Below are 21,882 nucleotides of genomic sequence, written 5' to 3'. Positions count from 1 at the left end.
TGAGCTCTACTTTTACAAAGAAATTGTGACTTACTTCACAAATGATCTCACAGTGAACATTTATATTTCAAGCTTTTGTTATTAATGGTATCCCCGTATTACTTTATTATACTCATCAATCTGATTTAAGTATTTATTTTTGCAACTCAGACACCATAGAAATACAGTAAGAGTTCCTAACATGAATAGTGACGGCAGTTCCACATCTAGTACACTGCAGCTATCAAAAGAGGATTTCTTAACGCCATGATACAATTTTTGGAAGGGACATCATTTTCTTGTGATGATCATGTGATTTTGTCTTCTTAATTTTCTATTTTAATCAATAATACTACACTCCCCTTTTTTTTTTTACCAAAACTTAAAATTAGCATATTAGATTTGTGTTTCACTGATTTTGAATTCTAATGTTTCAAAATTTAAGAAACAAGAAGCTTAAGATGTCTTGTTGAATTAGCTAAACTTTACTTTGTGGTAAGCAGAACTTGAGTAAGAAGTAGGGACTCAATAAGTGCAAAGTTAACTAATCTAAATTTAGTAATGGGCAGCTAGGTGTTGGACTAGTATGTTTAGTTTTTTATTTGGATTGGTTATTTCTTGGTTATTGAAAATTTCTAGGGGGGAAATTCCTTCTGTCATTGAAGACTCACAATTGCTATCTATTTATAGTTTTAGAGAGCTGCCTGGCTTAGCAAGAATTAAATGACCTGCCCATGTGACAAAGTGAATAGAGTGCTAGGCTTTGGAGAAACATGAGTTCAAATTCTATCTCAGAAACTTACTGTGTTACCTTGGGTAAATCAGTTAATTTTGTTGTGCCTCAATATCCTCATCTATAAGTAAAATGGGGGGGAGTTGAATTCAATGGCTTCTAAGTCCCTTAAACCCTAAATCTATGATTCTAAGTATCAGAGGCAACACTTAGACCCATGTTTTCCTGACTCCAATGATAATCCATGCTGCACAGGAGAATTAGATTTTTAAATGAACTTATTAAATTTTTCATTTTTGTTTAATTGTCTTTGTGACTTCACTTAGCACATCTTTTCTTTGTTTTCTACCTTAAAATCTCATCAAAATCACACATTATACTTTATAGAGCTGTATGGGAAAAAAAGGAAAAAGACAAACAATTTCTAGACTTCTAGATGAGACTAAGAACATACTACTTATACAACTTGTTTCATTATATTCTTGGGTGTATGTGTTCACTAATTAATATTCCTGTCTCTTGGAGGGAAGTAGAGTACATAAGCATGCTAATCTCATAATGGACAGTTTTCTTGTTTTCCCAATGGATGGATACCTTTGTTTTCACTGACTTGTATGTCTCTCTCTTCTTGGCTTTCAGGCAAGGTACACAGGCCTCATTTTCTACCATGAAGGCTGGCCGCTGTGCATCCATGAAAAGGTGGTGGTACAGCTAGCATCCCTCCACAAAGTACGGCTCAAGCCAGGAGATTTCTATCTGCAAGTTGTTGCAGCGGGGAAGCAATCTGCCAAACTGGTTCTGAAATGCCTCGCCCAACATGGACAAGGAATGGAAGAATTCACCGTACCTGAAACCATGTATGGATGCATCTTCACAGCAGAGTTTTTGGAAAATGTGAACTGTGACAGGACCAACTTTCCCTTGCAAAGTTGCTTGCTGACCACAGGCACAGTGGTCTACCGTACCCCATGGAGCAACATTATGAACCCCATCTTTGTCCCTACATCTGAAACCATCCTTCATAATTATTCCAGTAGCCCAGTGCTAAACTCATTGAGTCTCCACAATCTGGATTCCCATTCACCCACGCAAACCATGGAGAGCAACCATTCTCAAGGTAGCTCTACTTCCAATGACACTGGCTGCACAGTCATGGAAGCCTCACTGTCCTGCAGCCGTGGAAGCTCAGGCAGTGACCTGTCCAGCCCACTCCATTCCCCTGAATGTAGAACTGAATTAGAAAGTCCCAGAACCCCTACTGAGGATTGTGAAGGCGAGTATGTAAACCTTGCTGTGTTTGCTCATGAGTGCTCTAGCTTAGAGAGGGACCTGTCTGAATTTCCTGAGATATGTAAGGAGGCAGAGAGAGCACTCCACGTTGAGGAATTATCTGACACAGTAGAGGAGAAGAAGACTGGCCTAAGAAATATTACTTTCAGCACAGACTTGAGCAGTCCATGTGCTAGACGGCGGCAGCTAAGGGATTCTACCTATTTTGAGACCAGACGTCTATTTCGAAAATCATACATGGAAGCCTTACAAAATCCAATGCACCTTGGATCCAGTTCAGAGGAGTCAATAGCCGAAGAAATCTCAGACCAAATTGTTCATTCACCTAAAGTGAATGATGAACAGACGGCAGATGCCAGGGCTACTGCTGAACTAACTCAGAAGGAAAGTTATCTTTCTGAGAGACTTCTCCCTAAGGAAGAATTAAGAGGAAACATGAGTCCTAAGCCCTGTTCCCAGCCAGAAAAGTGGCTTGGACCTGTTGGATCTTCTTTAATGTCTGGAAAGAGGGTTATTCCTAGGAGATCTCAATCCTTGGATAGATCCCACAAAAATTCCCAGGATAAAGGCCATGACCCCCGTCGGGCCTCAGATGATTCATCAAACGTAAATCCTAAAAAGCTCTTAAATGGACAATCTTTTAGCCCAGAAAAGGTGGACGCCAACAATCACTTCTGCATCACTGTTAAAAGTCACAAATGCACCAAAGAGGATGAAGGTAAGTAGGGGGGAGGGAGGGAGAGGGAGGGAAGAAAGGATAAAGAGAGAGGGAAGGCAGGAGACAGAAGAGAGAAAGAGAAGAGAGTAGAAAGAGAGGAAGGGGGAGAAGGAGAAGAGTGGAGATTATTTTATAATTTTTTTAGTCAAAATTCCACATAAATTTTAACTCATTCACTTAAACTCTTAGTCAATTTATTCAACTTTCTGAGAAGGCCTTTGAGATGTAAATGTTATTTATTTAATCACTTTTCACCTATCAGTTTGACAGTACTCTTTGCAATCAGATAAGTTATTGTTCTGATTATTCCTTATACATAAAAAACATACATATATACTTACAGACATGGGCACAACATGTGTAGAAAATATTTCCAAGAAAAAAACCTTAATTGGATAAATGTTTTCTTACCCTCATCTAGAAGTCTAGGAATTGTTTGTCTTTTTTTTTTTTTTTTCCATACAGCTCTATAAAGTATAATGTGTGATTTTGATAGAGATTTTAAGGTAGAAAACAAAGAAAAGATGTGCTAATATAGTGAATAAATTCCAACATTTCCATTTAAATAAAAGAGCAGTAATGCTTTGGAAAAGACCTCAGTAAATACTTCATAAAGATCAGTTATTGCTTGATGAACAAACTTCTGATGAGTCTTTTCAAATTTTGGCTAGCCAGGTGCTTACATGATTGTCAAATAGTATTCTGAAGTGATTCTGGTCCTTCTAAATCATAGAACAAATCCCATTTAAAACCAATACATCAATAAAGATTCATTAAATATCTACTACACATGTTTTAGGCATGATACCAAGGAGCTAGAATTGGATATAGTACACATGCTATAGGTTCAGATAAAGTTGTCCATTACTCGAATTCTTCATTTATTAAAGGTGCTGCTTAAGAGCATTTCAATAAGCAGTCAAGGCAATTCTTTCTATGGTCTTAAATTACATTTTTCAGATTGTAGCTGCAGTTGCTGACTTGTGACACACACACACACACACACACACATATATACAGCTATAGATATAGATATATATACACATACACATATATGCATATATGTAGAATATATATGTATATGTGTATGTATATATTTATTACTAGAATACTCAATTCAGGAAATAGACAGTGGATTTAGTCCATAGTGTCCCCCTGTAACATTCATGTTTCCATTTCCTGTCCTCTAAGGTTTTGGAACTTGGATGCCTAGAACATAATCCCTTAGCTTCCAAGTCTGGCCAGTCACTTTATTCTAATATTGAGTGGAATTTACTTCTGAAGCAAAGTTTCTTTTTATAATGCTTTCTGGCTTCTTATTTGTTATGATAGTAAGAAGAAAGGGCCACCTTGATTGCTTTATATTAGAAATTCTTATCCTTTTTATATCTTGGATCCCTTTAGCAATTTGAGGAAATCCTATGGACCCCTTCTAAGAATAATCTTGTTAAAAATATATAAAATAAAGTGCATAAGATTGCAATTATACAGTTATCAAAAGTCTTTTCCCCCAATTTAACAAATATTTATTAAGTAATTATTATGTATAAACTATTAAAGATACAAAAGCAAATACAAAAGAAATGAATGAAACAAAAGCCAAGCTCCTGAACTAAAGGAATTTATTATATTATATTCAAATGTTATTTTGATAGATAAATCAACATTCTTTCTTTCTTTATTTATTATATAGGTTTTCTTTTTTAATAATAGCTTTTTATTTTCAAAATACATGCAAAGATAGTTTCAAAAGTCTTTTTTTTAAAGCAAGTTCAGAGGCTACTAAATGATGCAACAACTCTGAAATCAGAAGGATCTGAGTTCAAATGTGGCCTCAGACATGTAACATGTCCTAGCTGTGTGAAAAAAAATTCAATATATTATTTGAAGTGCAATATATCTAAAAAAATTTTAATCCCTATCATTTTCTCATGGACATATCAAGGTAATTTAATTCCTTCCAAATAGAGAAATGATTACAGAAGAGTTCTAAGAAAGGAATTTCCAATTCTGCAAAATTTTAATATCTGCTAGACTAGCAATATTCTCCTGTGCCATTATCATTAAGTCAGTGGTAGAAAATGATAACCACCAAAAATGAGGACGACATGTCCCATGTCGTCTGTAAGCCTGTAAGAACCTGTCAAGAGGCAGTTTTTGAGAAATAAGATTATTGATTTCATTTACTTGCCTTGGGTGTGTAAGGGTTGGGCTAAAAGATTATGACCATAAATCTATTATTTTAGGATTTAATCCTTTTATCTTAGACTTCTGTTCATCTTCAGGAAATTTATTTGCAATCAGTAGAAACATAAAACATCAGAGATGGAAAGAACATCTCTCTCATTTATCCCAGACCCTTTATCTTATACCTGAATGGACCTGAAGTTTGTAGAGAAAAAGTGGCTTGTCTAGAACTATAGAATTGATTAATAGCATTAATACTAGAACCTACATCTCCTGGATCCCAGTCCCCAGCTCTTTCAATCAAACAACATATGCTGTTGTATTGATCAAGATCAGCACAATTCTTTTGGGAATACCAGCCTTCTGGAACCCTGACATTTAGAATCAGCCCTTGGTGGTGCCATGATGTTTGATGCCTTCATGGCTATTTTTGTTATTCCATTAAAAAAGGAAAAATAAACAGCTGAGATATTCTGGTATCCCTAAACTGGATGAGGCATACAACTTTTTAGTTATTTTTCCACTCAGGAAGAGCTGCTTAGGCAGACATGTCACTATTTTTTCAGCTTACTTGCTATATCCATGATGTCATCATGAGAGCACTTCCTCTGCTGGTACAAATCACTTATATCTAACTTCTCTTTTTGTTAAATTATTTCCCATGCCTTCCTTTGTATCTTCCATGGTTGAACTTCCCAGTATTCTGGAAGTCTTTCTTTGGGATTTTGAGTTTTCATTTCCTGAAGTAGCTCTTGAGCCATCTGCTTCTTATTCTCATACATTTTCTTCATGATATCTTTTATGTCACTTCTTGTATGCAAATTATCTTGGGTAATATTCTACAATCTATTTACAGCCACCAAGCAGATATCAATTGTCCTCTGGGTCATGTACATTGTTGATCCTTAGTATTTTTTCATGGTTTATAACCATCTAGCATCACTGGGACATTGATAGAGGTAATGAATAATGAGCAAGTTTTGAAATTAAGAAGGTTTAGATCCAAGTCTCACCTTTAAACCCTATTTGAAGTATGATTTTGCCCAAGACACTAGACTTTCCATTGCCCCCAGGCAATGTTCTTAGACTGTAAGTTGCAAAGAAAGTAACAATCTGCATTGGTAAAGGAAGTCCTTTACTAGCAAATTACCAACCATGATGATAAAATCACAAACTCAATACAAGAAAAAAAAAGAAAAGCATCATCAAGAAAATTATTATTATTATTGTGGCTATCATCTGTGGTGACCAATTGCATTGAACTATCCATGCTCTTTTGTCTTTTCTCTTTTAATCATTAATAACATTGTGAATTGCTCGCCCAGTGCTACATGTGAAGACTATGACTATAAGACAAAGTTTATTTTTGAATGTATACATTATACACATATCCTTATTCATTTATTTCTATATAAACTATTTTTTTAATCATTCTTCAGATTTGCTGATGATGTAAGTCTACTGATTTATAATACATCCATTAAATATTTATTGAGAGTTATGTGGTTAAAGTAAAAGAGTAGGAAAGAAGGCCTAGAAGATTTAGTAGAGGCAATGAATAAAATTAGTGATATTCTCATTAGAGCTCACATTTGGTCTAATTTGTATGGATAGATATTTTTTTTTGTAATAAGGTGAATTAGTTAGATTTATAGAGTTTAAATTCACTTTGGAAGTCAATGTTTAGAGTCTGAAAGAATTAGACAGGGAAATAAAATGATAATGGGTAAGGTTGAAATACCTATGATAGTAGGGGTGATGAGCAGGGCAGAGATTTTCATTGATTTTTTTTTTCTCAATGAAATAGTAATTCTGGAATTTTAATGATATTGTCAGGAAGGAAAATATAAATTAGTTCTTGACCTATTATTTTTAGTTGATATGCACAGAATAGTCCACGGATCATTAGGATGATGATGAAGAATCATAAAGAAGTATTGATTTTGAGGAGTGATTAGAGCTCTGTAAATATTTAAATACTACACTTGCTTCTCAAAAATGACTATTCTGGAAGATCATTAAAAAAAATATTTTAAAGTGGTTATTTCTAAAATAAGAGGTATAAAACTGGGATTAGAACCACAACTTTCCGAGCATTACCATAATTGATATCTGGGCAGGTTAAGGTTAGGGTGGCTTGATTTAGTTGTCCTGGGATAATGTCTGCCTTTAAGTCTAATAATAGAACAGCTCTTGTGTGGAGGACTTTTTCTGATGAAATTAACTTTCAAATTGGAAGTTCTATAGGGAGAACTACTCAATTATCAACTTCTAAGAGTCAAAAATGATCAGATAAAGTCTTGAGTTGGGATCATGTATGAGTCAGATGTAAGATCTGTATATTCATAGCTTCAGTATCATTGGTGACCCATAGATTTGACTGTTAAGTAAGGTTATAAATTTCATCCATTATATAAAGAATGCAAAGAGAAGGTAGGGCAATTAATACTAAGATAACAGAGGTCATAATCATTCAAATTGTTTCCATTTCTGAGCTTCTATGGTACTTGTTAGCTTTGTCGTTTTATATATATATATACATATATATATGTATATATATATATAGAATAAGATAAGTTGATCATTGAATAACCATTAATGTCACTAAAACGTAGAGTGGTATAGCTAGATGTCCCAGCCATTTCAAAAAGTTAATCAGTTGGCCACATTTAAAGTGGCTTGAAACAATTGTATTAGGCAATACTATTGGCACGAGACAAAACATAAAGCTCAAATAACTCTTATAAGTTGCCTCAACATTTCAAATACTCTGTAGCTCTATTAGAAAAGCTGTCTATTGCTTCATATATATGATTATGCCAAGAACACTTAATTAACTGAGTAATATTCTTTTATCTGGATGAGCACACAACGCAGATCATTATCAGTAGTTGACATGCTATGGTTGGCAAGCCTATTTTAGTAATCCCAATTTTAAACCTGATCCTTTTTTTTTTTGCACCCATGGGAAATTTTCTTAATGGATATTCATTCTATTCTGCCTCTTGTTCTCACTTTCTTTATGGGAAGCAATGGGGTAGAGTGGAAAGAGTACTGACAATAAATTTAAAACTTGTTACTCCCAGACTCATAACCCCATCTCAGCTACTCACCAGATGTATAACCTTGGGGCAGTCATTTGATCTCTGTGGTTTTCATAATCTATAAAATGTGGCTGATAGCTGAACACCCAAAATTCATAAGATTGTTATAGGAATCAAACATAGTAATGTAAACCACAATTGCTCCTTGTTGTTCAGTTATTTCAGTCATGTTCAACTCTTTGACCTCATTTGAAGTTTTCTTAGCAGAGATACTGATGTGATTTGCCATTTTTTTTTCTCCAGCTTATTTTACAGATGAGGAAACTGAGGCAGATAGAGTTAAGTGACTTTCCCAGGATGACCCAATTATTAAGTATCTGAATTTGACCTCATAAAAATGATTCTTCCTGCCTCCAAGCCTGACACTATTCCATGGCACAACCTAGCTGCCCCTAGTTTATATGTAAACTATAAAGTAGTTTAAAAATATAAGTTGCTGCCATCATTTTCTGTATCAAAGTTCTATTCTGATGCTTGTCCTGGTATAAAAGTAATCCTAGGTTGTCAAAGACTATGCCAGCAAAAGACAAACTGTTACATTTCAAAATCTGCCCCAGCTATATATGTATGTGTATCTATGTAAATGTGTATGTGTTTGTGTACATGTATATGTATAAATGTGTGTACATGTATGTGTTATCTGAAACTGGTATTAACACATTCAAAGAGACTTGCTTCCAGAGATTTGGCCACCAATAGGAACAATTTCAGCCACAAAAACTTATGAAACTCATAGGATTTGGGCATGAGAAATCTGGCCATGGTTGAGAAAAATGTTAGCCTCAATCATTTATCAACTCATGTAACCTATGGGATGGGGAAAAGGAGAATGTGTGTGTGTGTGTGTGTGTGTGTGTGTGTGTGTGTGTGTGTGTGTGTGTTAGAAGGAGGTTGATAATTACAGTAGCAAAAAATAGGAAGAATGCCAGTGTTCATATAATTGTGGATCCTCAATTTATTATTTGCCAACCATAGATAAATAAGAGACCTTTATTCTCCTTTCTTCCCTTTCTAATCTGAAATGCAAAATACTGTGCACTTTGAATGCTGAATAAGATATCCCTTTCCTCATCACTTTCCATTCATAAGGATGCAGTTAGATAGAAGTAACAGTGATCCCTGATTCTTCATTTCCTTGTAGCATCAAGGCAATCTAATGTCTTTGGGGGGGGAAAGGTAACTTTCTGAAAAACTCAAGTCCTACTATGCAAACCGTAGTTTACTTAAGATAGTCAGGCTGTTATCCAATGGATTTTTATGTAGAACAATTTTCTAGAGGTATGGTTCTGATGACCAGGTCAGAAATGCCATTTGGATTCTAATTTTTAGTAATGCTGCTCGCTCGTGCTCAGCTCCAATTCATTCATTCAAAAAACAAGGATAAAGTGACTTCTACATGCAAGGCAAAATTGGACTCTGGCCCTGGTTGCTTGCCTTAGACAACATTGTATTTCAAAAGCTCACATCAGGGCTTTCTTAAGAGAAGTCTTGTTCCAATCTGCCATTCTCTCTCTCTCTAATTGCCATCATCTTCTCATTACTGTGAAAACATAAATCCATTAGCACAATGCCTGGATCCTAACTTAAGAAATGCTTATAAACTAATCAAATTAAAGAGTGTTTGTGTGGTTAAACCTAAAAAAAAAGTTTTAAAAATCATGTTTATAAAAGACCCAGTTCAAATTCTTTCACTGATTCTTAATACCTGTGTGACGGTTGGCAAATCATTTCACTTTTCTCATTTCATTTCCTCTTTAAAATGAAGGGGCTGGCCTGGAGGGCCTCTGAGGTCCCTCCTTCCAGGTAGGTCTATGACTTATATTTTCAGGTATCACTAGAAAGTAGCAGGTGGCTGGTTCTTTAGCAAATATACCAGAACTTATTCAGTGAAATGAATGTTGTACCCTTCAAAGGAGTCACCTTGGAAAGCCTCATACTTATTCTAACAATATAGAAATTGCTTAAAACATATTTTGAAATTCTTCCTTTACAACCACCTCCACAGTCTATGGCATATTCCTTTTGAATATCCTCAGTGATAGCAAATCTTGATTTTTTTAATGTGGGATTTTATTAATTTATATTGTTATTTAGAAGTAATTTGGTGCATAGGGTCCAACACTTAATAGTGAGCAGTGTGACCCTGGGCAAAAACATTTAAATTCTACCTCCTTAAGAGATCTCTTATTCTGTTTCCTCATTTATAACATAGGAACAATACCACCTGTACTGCACAGGATTTTTGAATCTAAGTTAGAAAAGATTCTAATGACCCTTTAACCCTTTAGTTTCTTCAACTGTGATTCATGATACCATATGAGGTCTCATAACTGAATGTGGGAATTGCAAAATTATGATGTTTGATTTTTATGCCTCTCTTATATATCTTATATATCTATATACCCATGGTCACATAAAAAATTCTCAGGTGAAAAGAGGTCATGAGTGGAAAAAATTTAAGAAGCTCTATTTCCTTAACCTGTGGTCCATAAACTTGGTTTTTGAAATATACATTTTGATAACTGTATTTCAAAATAATTGCTTTCCTATGTGGGTTTTTTATACTTTTAAAAACATTCTGATAAAGAATTCATAGGCTTCATCAAACTACCATAGAGTTCATTATAAAAAAAAAAAACAAACTTGTTAAGAACTCCTGCCCCAAACTGTAATATTATCTTCTTCTACAGAACCAATAATTGATCCCTCAGTGACTGTTCAATGGCATCCAGTGAAGGGGAACTCTCTGCTTCCCAAGGTAGCTTATCATCCTTTTGGACACTTTTAATTATGGGGAAATGTAACCTTGTGCTTAGCCTAAATCTATTTCTCTATAGTTTCTTCACCTTATTCCTCTTTCTGCCTTCTGGAGCACAGTAAGCCATGTCTAATCTTTCCTCCTGATAATCCTTGAAATACTTAAAAACAGTGATTCCTTTAAATCTTCTCTTCTCCTTGATAAACTTCCCCATTTTGTTCAGTCAGTCCTCAGATGGCATGCCCTTCTATTTTCTCAGCATCCTGGTTAGTCTTCCAGATGAATTCTTTCTTGTCTGTATTTTGCCCATAATGTAATGCTTACAACAAACCAAAAATAGTTTGATCAGAGTTGTGTGTTGTAGAATTATTTCCTCCTGCATTCTGAACACTTTGCTTCTCAGTGTATTAATTATATAATCATATAGATAGATAGCATAATTACATATTAAAATGTAATTAAGTATAATAATTAATATTAGTAATAAAACTCTTTACATAATCTCATTTGAATCTCATAACAATCTTATGAAGGAGTATAATAATGCAACTTATTATCCCACTTTTACAGGTGATGAAGTTAATATTCAGGGAATTTAAGTGACTGCCCTAATTACCTAATAAATATCTGAGACAGGATTTGAACCCAGACATTCCTGCATGTAGTGTAGGACTCTATCCATTATACCATACTTGTCTTTAATTCTTTTACTTATCAGATCAAGTAATCAATTCATTTTGTAATCTACTAAAAACCCCAGATTTTTCACCAGAATTGTTCCCACCTCCTGGTTCCTATCTATCTTGTTCTTATAAAGCTGACTTTTAAAATTCATCTGTTGAAATTTATATTCATTCCTGTTAAAATTCCTTTTATTTTATTATGCTTATAACTTTAGCCCATCAAGATTTTTTTTTTTTGGGGGGGGGGCTTAACTCCATTCTCTAATGTATCAGCTATTCTTTCTAGCTTTGTATCACCTGGAAGTTTAGCAATCATTTATTTAACAAATATGATAATTCACATGAAAATATTTTTAAAACCACTCTTAGTGAAAGAATAGTGAAGTTCATCAAACTGAGCAATAATACCATTGTTAGTCAAAAAATGAGGAGTGCCTAGACAGTATTCTTGTATGGCTCAAACTGGCTTTAAAAGTAATTGTAAAAGACTCTTACTTAGCATATAAGTATGTTGCAAATGATGTTTATCTGGTTAAATTCTCTTTTAAACAGAATGTCAGCATAATTTGAAGTGAAAGCTCATTTGAAGTGCTGTAATAATACATTAATGAGTATTAAACAGATCCAGCTACACTTGAAGATATAAGAGAAATCCTAAAGGACTTTCAAGTTTATAATAGACTTTGTTGCAATCCTAGATTTTTTTTGTTTGTTTTTAAGTTACACAGTAATCATTTTTTAAAAAACCCTCTCCATTTATGTGTGAGTACCAAGTATTTATACACTTTAAGATTCATACCTTATCCTTTTCTCTTCAAGCTAGTCACGTCACTTGTAATGAATTGCTTCCTAGTAATCTTAGTAAATTCACAATTCCAATGAGAGAAATAAGTAACTGAATGAAATTTATATTCCTGTCAGTTTGATTATATGTAAAAGAGGTGTATCTGTTCAGGTTATCAACACCAGGTCGTGACTGTTTGCCAAGCAGGAGATTTCAAGACCTGGAGTCTAGACTTGTATCTATAGAGTCAAAGCCAGGAAGTCAATCAGCAGTAGAGAAGTGTGTCAGTGCTGAGAGTAAATACATTTGAAGAGGATATGCCCAGTGTCCAAGGATACCAGCAACAGGAAGAGCTGAGAGACAATAAGCAAAGTCTGGGGAACCAGGCCAAGGTCAATGTCATGAACTTCAAACCAAAGAAGTGGACAAACAGGGAGCCCTAAGATTGAATGTGAATCACACCATAGTTTTTTGGGTTTTTTTCCACTTTTGTTTGCTTGTTTTTTTTTTTTTTTTTCTCATTTTTTCTCCTTTTTGATCTGATTTTTTTTTGTGTGTGTGTGCAGCATGATAAATGTAGAAATATGTATAGAAGAATTGTACATGTTTAACATAGATTAGATTACTTACTGTCTAGGAGAGGGGGACTGGAGGAAGGGAGAAAGAAAAATTTGGAACACAAGGTTTTGCAAGGGTGAATGTTGAAAACTATCTTTGCATGTATTTTAAAAATAAAAAGTTATTATTAAAAATAAAAAAAAACAAAGACCCCAAGTCTGATCTAGGTAGCAGGCAGATTCAGGACAAGCAGAACAAAGTGTAAACAAGGAAATCTTCAGTGATTATAAGTGATCCAAGGGTGGAGGCTAGCTGTTTCTGTCTTGTACTTATACTCCCTGCTAGACATGGGTGGGTAAATATTAAGAGCAGGTGTGCCCAGGAATCTAGAGAAGCAGATCTCCAAATGGTCAGAGCAGCTGTCTCAAGCAAACAAAAATGCTTGAAGCATGGAGTCCAATGACCGCAGGAGAGTATTTTTTTGTCTTTTTGGAACTGATCATTTTCAACTATGGAATCCCCCTCTCTTGTTAAAGAGTCTAAACTGAGTCTTGAGAATACCTGCACTCTCCTGCTCTGGGCATGGACTCTCAAGTATCCCACACAAACACAAAATCTCAAGCATTTGTGCTGGAATCTCACTGCAAGGCAAGAGACAAGGTCAGAAAACGCCAGACTGAAAACAGTCTGTGGTTCTCAGGAGTGCTTCTTGGACAAACACAGAGAGCCTCGCAGCTGGTTTCTTGGGTTGAAAAGCTTTGTTTTCAGTTGAGTCAGTGTTCATTTGTGGTCTGACTCAGAGACAGCTTTTGAGCTCGTTTGATCCTTAAACCAATAATGTGTTGCTTTGTTTTTGTGTGGTATAAAGAATGCTGTGTGTTTTCTGTCCTCTTGGCACTCTCATGAAAACAAGATGTCATAAGACTATCCCAGGGAATCTCCTTTTTATTAGTATAAATATGGCATTAATTGATGGTTCCAGCTGCAGCATCATCTCAGAGCCACCATTGTGAACTTCTTCATGATAAAGGACCATGAAGATGCAGAACCTTACCTGAGAACCCAGTCATGGGTCACAGGGAAGCATCAGCAAGCTAAAACTAGATTGCAGCTCCCATTTTCTGAGATGCCAGCCAATTATCCAGCCCTTGTCCCATTTATAACATCATTGTCAGGGTCTGGAAGGAAGCAGGACTGAACAAAGCACAGAAGACAGGGCTAGGCATTGGTCTAGCCGAAAGAATTTGGCAGTAAAAATCATGGTTTCAGGGCCAGAAAATCAATTAGCAAAGGGAAGAGCACTGAAAACCAGGATGTGGAGCCAAGTCCCAGGTCTAGGGAAACTATATCAACAAAAAAGAAGATCACATCCTAAAGTCATCATGTCCAAACAAAACTCTTTTTACCCCTACTCCATCCAACTCCCTGTCTTCTAAATTTCCTATCTATTAATTCCAGTTTACAATCTTAGGGTGATCCTCAATTCCTTACCCTCCCACTTCACAGCCAATTGTTTGCCAAACCTTACCAAACCTATCTCTACAACATGTCTGACATCTTCTCAACTCTCACCTGGCTACTTACAACATTGGTCAAGTTTTTGGAAGAGCCTCCTAATTGGTCTCTGTGCTTCACCTCTCTCCCTTCTTTGATCCAACCTTCACAAAGCTGCCAGTGATATTCCCGTGTCTGATGAAACTATAAAACCTTTAAGTAAATGTTTTCAATCTATCCTTGATCCTTAGTTTAACATAAAATGGGTGTCACTGGTCATTTCCAGGGGGATACATGTAGGTATATTGCCCTTCTCATTCAAACATTGTATTTAATATCTCAAAACCTATCTGAATATATATCATTACCTTGTTTAGGAACTTAAGAGTAATTCACTGTAACTTCTAAGACCAAATACAAACTCTTTCTTTGGCTTTAAATCCTTAAACTAAATGCTGTGTATCAGTCGTCAGTTATGAGATCATGCAGAAGCTAGTTTTGTTATTATGGACTTGATCATGTGGCCATAGATCTTTAGCCACAAAGGACCTCAGAGGCTGTGGAGGACATCTCCTCATTTTATGGATGACTTTTTCTCAGTATCCCTTTTCCTTGATCTCTCTGTAGTATTTGATACTATTGAACATACTCATCCTTGTTACTCTGTTCTCTGTAGGTTTCTAGAATACCGGGGTTTTCCCCACCTATATCATTGTTCCTTCTCAATTTTTTTTATTGGATCCTCATCCAGACCATGTTCTCTAACACAGATGTCCTGCAGAGTTCTGTTCTTGATCCCCTGCTCTTCTCCCTTTATACTATTTCATTGGCAATCTCATCATAGATGCAATTTCCATGTTTATTCTAATGGTTTTCGTATCTTTCCTGTGCTAATCTTTCTACTGCCATCTAATTTCCTATCTATAACTTCTTTTCATATATCTTGGACTAAATGGCCAGTAGACATTTTAAATTCTTCATGTCTAAAATCAAACTCATTATATTTCCTCCTAACCACTCTCTCCCATCTTCCCAATTACTAGTAGTCACTCTGGCACACCAGCTGGGAATCAACCTGGATTCCTCATGATCTCTCACATACTGCCCCAGATATACATATTTTTGCCAAAGCCTGTCAACTTCAGTTTTGAAATATCTGTCAAATATTCCTCATTTTCTCCTCTAATGCTCCCACCACTCTAGTATATGACCTTGTTACCTCATGCTTAGATTACTGCAATAGCTTGTTTATAGATCTGCCTGCTTTAAGTCTCATCCCACTCTAAACATCTTCCATTCACACTCCAAAGTAAATTTTCCTAAAACACAGGTTCCATCATGTCTCCCCTCCTACTCAATAAACTTCATTGTCTCCCTATTGCCTCCAGGATAAAATAAGAAATGCTCTCTTTGGTATTCAAAATTCTCAGTAATATAGCCCCATCTACTTTTCTAGGCTTCTTATATTTTATACCCCTCCATTTATTCTTCAATCAGGTGATACTCTCAGAGATAAGATATTCCATGTGTTGACTCCCAGCTTTTTCTCTGGCTATTCCCCATGCCTGAAAAACTCTCCTTCCTTATCTTTGCCTACTGACTTCCCTGGCTTCCTTTAGGACCCAAGTAAAATCCTACCTTTTATAGGGAGTCTGTCCCAACTCCTCTTAATTATACTGGCTCTTATTTCCTATTTTTCCTATATAGAACTTTTCTACATATTTATATGTTTGTTAAGTTGTGAACTTCTTGAGAAGAGGGATTGTCTTTTGCAGCTTTTTGTGTCCCCAGTGTTTAGCATAGTGCCTGGTACATAGTATATGCTTAATAAATATGTGTATATATAAATATGTAGATATATAGATATAGATATACACACATATATACACACATATACATATATATGTATATATACATATACACAATTTGCTTTAACAAAAGAACAAAATCAATTTATTAGTATAAAAGTGCAAAAATTGAATTCCCAACCAACGAAGAAGAAATAAAAACAATTATTTCATTCACATAAACTGGATATATAGTTAGAAAAAAAATAAATTGTACAGAACAATTCAACAGGAAATTTTATACATGTATACAAACAAAATCTTAGAAAAGGAAATTGTCAAAAAAAAAAAAGGGGGGGGGCAGCTAGGTGGCACAGTGGATAGAGCACCAGCCTTGAATTCAGGAGGACCCAAGTTCAAATGTGGTCTCAGACACTTAACACTTCTTAGCTATGTGACCCTGGGCAAGTCACTTAACCCCAGCCTCAAAAAAAAAAAAGAAAGAAAAAAGAAAAAGAAATTGAACAAATCACAAATGAATACCCTTTAAAAATCACCCACAATAAAATGGATTTGCAAGGGAACTCCATCAAAATCTTTTTTAAAATATAAAAATACCTTTTATTTTCAAAGTACATGCAAAGATATTTTTCAAATTCACCCTTGCAAAATCTTTTGTTCCAAATTTTTTTCTTTCCCCTCTCCCCATCCCTCCCCTAGACAGTAAGTAATCCTAATATATGTTAAATGTATGCGATTCTTTTACACATATTTCCACATTTACCATGCAACACAAGAAAAATCACATCAAAAAGAAAAAAAAATGAGAAAAAAGCAAGCAAACAACAACAAAAAAGATGAAAATACTATGTTGAAATCCACACTCAGTCCCCACAGTCTTCTCTCTAGGTTGTAGATGGCTCTCTCCATCACTAGTCTATTGGAAATGGCCTAAATCACCTCATGGATAAAAAGACCCACATCCATCAGAATTGATCATCACATAATCTTGCTGTTGCTGTGTACTGTGATCTCCTGCTTCTGCTGACTTCATTTCATGTAAGTCACTCCAGGCCCTTCTGAAATCATCCTGCTGATTGTTTCTTAAAGAACAATAATATTCTATAACATTTATGTATCATACCTTATTCAGCCATTGCCCAGCTGATGGGCATCCACTCAGTTTCCAGTTCCTACAAAAAGGTCTTCTACAAACAATTTTGCACATGTAGGTCCTTTTTACTTTTTATTATCTCTTTGGAATACAAGCCCAGTAAAGACATTGCTGGCTTGTTATTTGCTTGCATTTTGTTTTCTTACTCATTTACTTTCCTTTTTGATCTGATTTTTCTTATGCATCAAGAGAATTGTATAAATTTTTACACATATTGGATTTAATATATATTTTAACATGTGTAGCATTTGGATTGCTTGCTATCTAGGGGAGGGTTGAGAGGAAGGAGGGGAAAATCTGAAACACAAGGCTATGTTTTGAAAATAAAAAGCTTTAAAAATAAAAAATAAAAAGGAGACATTGCTAGGTCAAAGGGTATGCACAGTTTGATACCCCTTTGGATATAGCTCCAAATTGCTCTCCAGAATGATTGGATGAGTTTACAACTCCATCAACAATGTATGTCTATCCCAGTTTTCTCACATTCCCTCCAATATTTGTCATTTTCTTTTCTTGTCATCTTAGCCAATCTGAGAGGTGTTTGGTGGTTACCTCAGAGTTGTTTTAATTTGCATCTCTCTAATCAATAGTGACTTAGAGCATTTTTTCAAATGACTAGAAATAGTTTTAGTTTCTTCATCTGAAAATTGTTCATATCCTTTGACAACTTATGAACTGGAGAATGGGCTTGTATGCTTATAAATTTGAGTCAATTCTTTATATATTTTAGAAATGAGGCCTTTATCAGAACCTTTGAATGTAAAATTTTCCCCAGTTTTCTGTTTTCCTTCTAATCATGGCTACATTGGTTTTGTTTGTACTGAAACTGTTTAATTTAACATAATCAAAAATTATCCATTTTGTATTTTATCATGTTCTCTTGCTCTTCTTTGGCCATAAATTCATTCTTTCTCTGCAGATCTGAGAGATGGACTATTCATTGTTCTCCTAATTTGCTTATATTTGCACTAATTTGCACTCTTTAAGTCTAAATCATGAATCCATTTCAACTTTATCTTGGGATAGGGTGTTAAGTGTTAGTCAGTGTCTAGTTTCTGCCACAGTATTTTCCAATTTTCTCAGCAATTTTTGTCAAATAGTGAATTCTATACTTGATCTTAGCCAAAAGGCAGAGAAGCGATAGTGAATTCTTATCCCAGAAACTGGAGTCTGAGTTTCTCAAGTATTAGATTACTATGGTCATTGACTATTGTATGTTGTGAACCTAAATTATTCCACTCATCAACTACTCTTATTTCTTAGCCTGTACCAATAAATATTTATTGATTGACTACAAATATGGAAATGGAAGACAGGAAGGTTTATGGTATTTGCCTAAAGTCACATAGTTATTTAAAATCAGAGGTAGGATTTTAACCCAGACTTCTGCCTATAAAACTATCCCTATTTTTATCCCTATTGTTGGGGTCATTAAATGATGGGTGAATAAGACCTCAACACTATGAGGTCTACTCTAGATCTAGATCTATGATTCTCAGAATTAAGAAACAGCACATAAAACCGAAAAGGGGTTTATTATGTGTCACTTATCATGTCAGTCAAGATCATGTTCTTAATCCCCTCATTTATATTCCACAGGTGGAACTTGACCTCATTCAAGACCTCCAAGATCAGTTAGTCCTCTCAGTTCACTATGCACCATTCATTACCATTGGTATAGAAAAATAGGGTTATTATCTTTCCAGTGGTTAGAGAATGACTAAATAAAACATAGTAGGATGACATTATAGCATATTATATTTTTGGTTAAAATGGCTGTATAGTTAGAAGGCTCACTAGAAGGCCCTAGATTCAAATACTTTTTCTGACATATATTTAAGTTCCATAATCTCTCAATACCTCAAGTACCTCTCTACCACAATGTATTGAGTGCTGTCTCCCTGGAAGGAGTTTCTACTTCAGTATAATCCCAACATTATTGAAATCACAGGTATAAAGCAAATAGATATAGATATATGCATATATCTTTATTTGTATATATAGATGAATATAAATATATAAACATGTATGTATATTTTTTAACCTGATTTTTTTTTTTTTTTGGCGAGGTATTTGGGGTTAAGTGATTTGCTCAGGATCACAAAGCTAATAAGTCTTAAGTATTTGAAACCAGATGTGAACTCAGGTCCTCCTGACTTTAGAGCGGATGCTCTTAACCACAGCACCATTTAGCTTTCATATATATGTATATACAATTTCAATTGAGATTTTATATATATATACTTTCAATTCTGGCTCTAGTTTCACTTCTATCACTATATAGGTCTTTCCCTATTTATGTATTTCATATTTATCCTTCTTATAATAGCATATTTAATTATATTACCATATCTGATTCTTCAGTCACTGAAAATATAACAAAGCTAATATTTCAAGATGATAAAGTGAGTTCTTAAAAGTATTAAAGAAAGATTCTAAACTGTATCTTACTTAGTAGTCTAAAATATAATTAAAACCAAACCTGCTATATCCTCAGATTTTGATTAGAATTTCCATTTTTAATTCATCCTAAATATATCGAAGGCACAAATCCTACCTGGGCCTTGTTAGTCTCCCAGGGTTTCATTTGATTGCTTCCTTCTGTTGTCTAAGTTATACAATCGCAGGGGATTTAGTCAGTCTGTTTTTGACTATTTTTTCTTGTTTAGTCATGTTCAACTCTTCATGACCCCATAGAACTTACTGCTTATGGGTTTTCTTTAGTCATTAGTCATTTCCTTCTATTATGGATTAAGGCAAAGAGAGATCATGTGACTTGCTCAAGATTATATGGCTAATAAGTGTCTGAGGCTGGACTTGAACTCAAAACTTCACTCTAGGTCTAGTGCTCTATCTATCAATTGAGGCACTTAGCTATCTCTTTTAGCTATTAGATCCAACTAAAAAGTTCCCTTGACACAGAAGATGCTAAAAAGAGCTACACAAGCAAAAACATAAATTTCCTCAAAAGCGATCCTCTCTATTCAGAAGAAAGCAGCTTTCTAAAAAATAAAACAAAATAAAAAAAGTGTTAAATAAAAAAGAGAAAGCAGTTTTCCAGTTTTAAAAAATTAGCTTCCTCCACCCTTCTGCTATTTGTTTTTTTACCTGGAGTTAAATAGTAATAATAATTATTATTATCACAACAACAGTGACGATGCATTTTTAAAGAAGTTTAAAAAGCATATTTGTAAAGGCTTAGCAAAATTCCCAACACATAGTAGGTGCTTAACAAATGTTTCCTTGTTCTTTTCACTTTCCTTACTTCCCTCACAACTCTTTGGAGAAGACCTTCCAAGTATTTGCAGATCTTGACTCTCCTATTACATCTATTCCAAGTGCATTATTTTACAGATGAAGAAACTAAAACCCAGAGAAATTAAATGAGTTATCTAAGTCATCTTGTTAGTGAATTTAAATTTAGGTCTTTGACAATGAATTCATTATTCTTTCCACTACTTTTCTCACATTTCCTATGATTCCTCACATTCATTTCCTATGGCAAAGTAACATACCATTAATTCATATTTTATTGCAACCAGTCATTGTCCACTAGATGAGAACTCATTCTGTTTCCAGCTTTTTTCATACAACCAAAAAATTCTGCTATGGATATTTTGGTATATATAGGATCTCTCTGTCATTGATTTCCTTGGGGCATATACCAATCCATGTGCTATATTTCAAAAGAAAAAAAAATTTAACTTTTGGAATTTTCTCCACTCTATTAATTTAGAGCTTCCTAATTTAGAGATGGTACAGTGGATAGGGAGCCAGGGCTGAAGTCAAGAAGATCTGAGTTCAAATCCAACCTCAAATACTTACTGGGAATATGACACTAAGTAAGTTACTTAACCCTGTTTGCCTCAGTTTCCTCATCTGTCAAATGAGCTGGAGAAAAAAAAAATAGCAAATCATTCAAAGATACTTGTATCTTCATTCAAGTATCTTTGCCAGAAAATACCAAATGGGGTCACAAAGAGTCAGACATGACTAAAAGGACTGCACAATAACAATACATTATCTTACTAATCCATTCTGGGGATTTGTTATTTACTTATCTCTGACCCAAAGACCTCAATTACTTCAGGGAGGATAATGCTGATATATACATAAATCGCTGAAGTCAAAATGCCAATTCTTGGTATTTTGCAGTCTACTTAACATTCATTGCATATATCAAGAAAGAATTGTTCTTGGGAGTGTTGTAAGGACTCAATTAAGTTTTCATGAACTTTCTCATCCTCTAGGTTGGGGACCTTTTGATAAATCAGTATCCTATTTCAAAAATGTCTCACTCATGTGATGTAATAGGTATACAAAACATTGTCTATTAACAAATTTCTGTCCCCACACTAAAACTCCACTTCCCTTGCCTTTATAGTCACAAAAACTATAGAATGTAGAACTAAGGGCCTCTTACAGGTCATATAGTCTACTTCCTTTATTTATACAGATGAAAGAAATGAGGTCTGGAGAGAAGAAGGACCTCGCCCAAGACTATGCAGGTGGTCAGTAATAGAGTTTGCCTTTGGATAGGTCCTTCTATTTCAAATCCATTGTTCTTTCTACCATTGCAATCTGGGTCATTTTTCTTGGGGTGATTCATGTTTCTCCTTGGATCAGAGGTAAT

General features: G+C 34.8%; 1 protein-coding gene across 1 annotated transcript in view; it reads left to right on the top strand.

The window, feature by feature from the left end:
* The window catches only part of PLEKHG4B (pleckstrin homology and RhoGEF domain containing G4B), a 202,267-nt gene that overhangs the window by 96,025 nt on the left and 84,360 nt on the right, over positions 1-21,882 (top strand). The window contains 1 exon segment of the mRNA XM_074279211.1: positions 1,352-2,720. Coding sequence (XP_074135312.1) covers positions 1,352-2,720 — 1,369 coding nt within the window.

This window comes from Sminthopsis crassicaudata, chromosome 1, assembly GCF_048593235.1.
Source record: "Sminthopsis crassicaudata isolate SCR6 chromosome 1, ASM4859323v1, whole genome shotgun sequence".
NCBI lineage: Eukaryota > Metazoa > Chordata > Mammalia > Dasyuromorphia > Dasyuridae > Sminthopsis > Sminthopsis crassicaudata.
Note: the sequence above shows the minus strand (reverse complement) of the source record. Positions and strands in the feature narration are given on the sequence as shown.